Below are 2,451 nucleotides of genomic sequence, written 5' to 3'. Positions count from 1 at the left end.
CATAAACCTTAATAAACTTGTTGTTGGAAACATTAAAGACATCCGAGTAGCACACTCTCAATGGAGCATCACCCACCTATATGTGAAACCAAAACAAGGTTTTATCAAAGGGGGCCTCTTTGATCTATCTATCAGGCCTATGACGTATTTGCTGTGGAAAGCTGGGACACAAATAAGGGTTTTGATTGATATCCAAGTTGCTATGTTTACCATGAGAAGTAGGACATTCTCGACTCGTTTCATAGTTGACAAATCGCAGATCTAGATCGGATATTTGTTGGTTTCCCAACGATGCGGGTTAGTATATGGGTGGGAAAGCAAATGCAATATCAGGATTTAAAATACTGTTTGATAGTATCATACAAATTTATATAGAAAATATACGATAAGACTATTTACCTTTGCTAGAAGGTGGTCATAATGAAACTTGATAATTGTGGGCTAAAACAGTAAATATTTATTGGAACTATATTTCAATAAATAAATATTTAAACACTCTAAAATAAATAAATTTCATTGAGACTAACTGGATTTTCATGCAACCATCCATCAACTTGTCACAAATAACAACTCATTCTAAGAAAAAGCCTACAATAACATACCAATCAATCCATAATATAGATAAATAAAAATAAACAAACATCTCCCATCAACACTGAAATCACGCAGGTAGTTTTCTCAACATGCCTACTTTAAATAAATAAATATTTGAGACTATCATCCAAGGAACAGGAAACACTGCAAAGGATTCCATCGCCCCACCCATTTCCATTACTCTGAGGCCTTTGTATCCTCTTCCTTGTCTTCCTGTGCTGGGGCTTCCTCAACAACTTTTACCTCCTCCTCTGCTGTCTCACTTGATGGGGTTGCTGCCTCTGAGGCCACTTCTTCTGCTGCTAGTTTTTCTTCGACGGCTGCTGCCTCGGGTTCTTTTTCTTCAACAGCCGGTGCTTCCGGTTCTGCCTCTGTTGCTGCTGCTGCTGCTGGCGCTTCCACGGCTGGTGCGGCCTCTTCTACCTTCTCAACCTGTTCTGTTTCTTCCTCCTTGGCTGCCTCAGACTCCGAAGCTTCTGTTGCGACTTCCTCTGGTGTCTCCTCGCTAGCAACCGACTCGACCGCAGCAACTTCTACCACCTTCTCCACAACGACTTCCTCCGCAGCATTGCTCAACTCTGCGACTGGTGCAACAGGAGCCTCAACCTGCAAAACCCCATTCAACGAAACAATCACTACACAAATTCTTGCATATAACCTCCATAACTCTTCAAAAGAAAGAATTTAAAAAACAAAACTCTGTCCAGAACTCCATTGATTTGGCTTAGAAAGAAAGGAAACAAAACAGAATGAATACCTCAGCAGTGGCCATGGGATGAAATGGATCGTGGATTCTTAAAAACTAGTGAATATATGTAACTAATGAAGTGGGGAGAGAGAGAGAAAGAGGAGCTATTCAAAGGTGGGGTGAAGGGCTTAATGCGGAGGTGTCTATTTATATGTGCCTTCTCCTCTCCTCATTGCAATGCTAGTGATGGGTTGGCGCCCACAGATTTTGTAATTGCCCAGGGCAGGCAGTTTGTCCTTTCTTTAATTAAATTTTACGCATGCTCCCTCGCAAGCGTAGTTTATTGAAAGATCTGCATGGAAGATTTTTTTTAATATGGAGTTTTGGAAACCACCTGAGATTAATAGATGGTTATTCTAATAAAACAATCAAATTTAAATTTTGTAATATTTAGATCTCACCATCCAAAAATTGTGTGGTCTTTATTTAATCTCAAGACAATATTCTCTTTAAGTGCATAAAAGGTACAATTAGAAACATTTTTTTATTGAAGTTGAAGATGTTACAATTATTGAAGTTAATCTATGGAGTTAAAAATGTTACAACCCCAGAATTTGGATCCTTAAAATTAATTTTAAGTGGAATTTTATAAAAGAGAGTAAAGAAATACCCTACTCCCGCAGGAATAGACCCTCCTTTGGCTTAAATTCTTTTTTAGTAAAAATGAAAAACTTAAAAAAAGGCTAACGATCAGTAGTAGTACTATTGCGGTCCCAGCCCATCCACTACGATTGTGAATCAGGTCTTCACGTCTCTCAATCCCTGCTGTCATCCACGTGTTCTTAATTGATTGGCGAGGTTCTTGCTTGTGGGTCATAAGTGGCTTTACTGCCTGTAAAGAGGGAGCGCGATAGGTCCGCAGCACCGCCACGGGGCCACATAGGCGTAAAGTTCTTACAAAAATGACGGAAATACCCCTAGTAACCCACGTCACCACAGTGCAAGGGGACCTGTTTTAGTAGGGAGCTCCTTCGGGGAATGGGCACATTGGTAAATGGGCATTGCTTTTGTTTGGGCTTTTGACGTAATTATTGTGTTCCCCCTATAAAGATTCTAAAGACTAATAGAGGCCCCAGGACACTCAATTTTGGGGTCAAAAGGTCTTATGC

The 2,451-nt window shown here is 40.1% G+C and overlaps 1 protein-coding gene across 1 annotated transcript; it reads right to left on the bottom strand.

Annotated features, from left to right (window-relative positions):
• Positions 1-487: 487 nt before the first annotated feature.
• Positions 488-1,463, bottom strand: LOC18434953 (uncharacterized). The gene is made up of 2 exons (XM_006845011.4): positions 1,352-1,463; positions 488-1,200 (listed from the first exon to the last, which is right to left on the bottom strand). The coding sequence occupies exons 1-2, from the start codon at positions 1,364-1,366 to the stop codon at positions 772-774; spliced, it is 444 nt and encodes a 147-aa protein (XP_006845074.1). The 5' UTR covers positions 1,367-1,463; the 3' UTR covers positions 488-771.
• Positions 1,464-2,451: the final 988 nt, after the last annotated feature.

Source organism: Amborella trichopoda, chromosome 6 (genome assembly GCF_054954075.1).
Source record: "Amborella trichopoda isolate Santa Cruz 75 chromosome 6, AtrichopodaSantaCruz75HAP2 v2.0, whole genome shotgun sequence".
Classification (NCBI taxonomy): domain Eukaryota; kingdom Viridiplantae; phylum Streptophyta; class Magnoliopsida; order Amborellales; family Amborellaceae; genus Amborella; species Amborella trichopoda.
The sequence above is the reverse complement of the archived record's forward strand: the minus strand, read 5'-3'. Positions and strand labels throughout refer to the sequence as shown.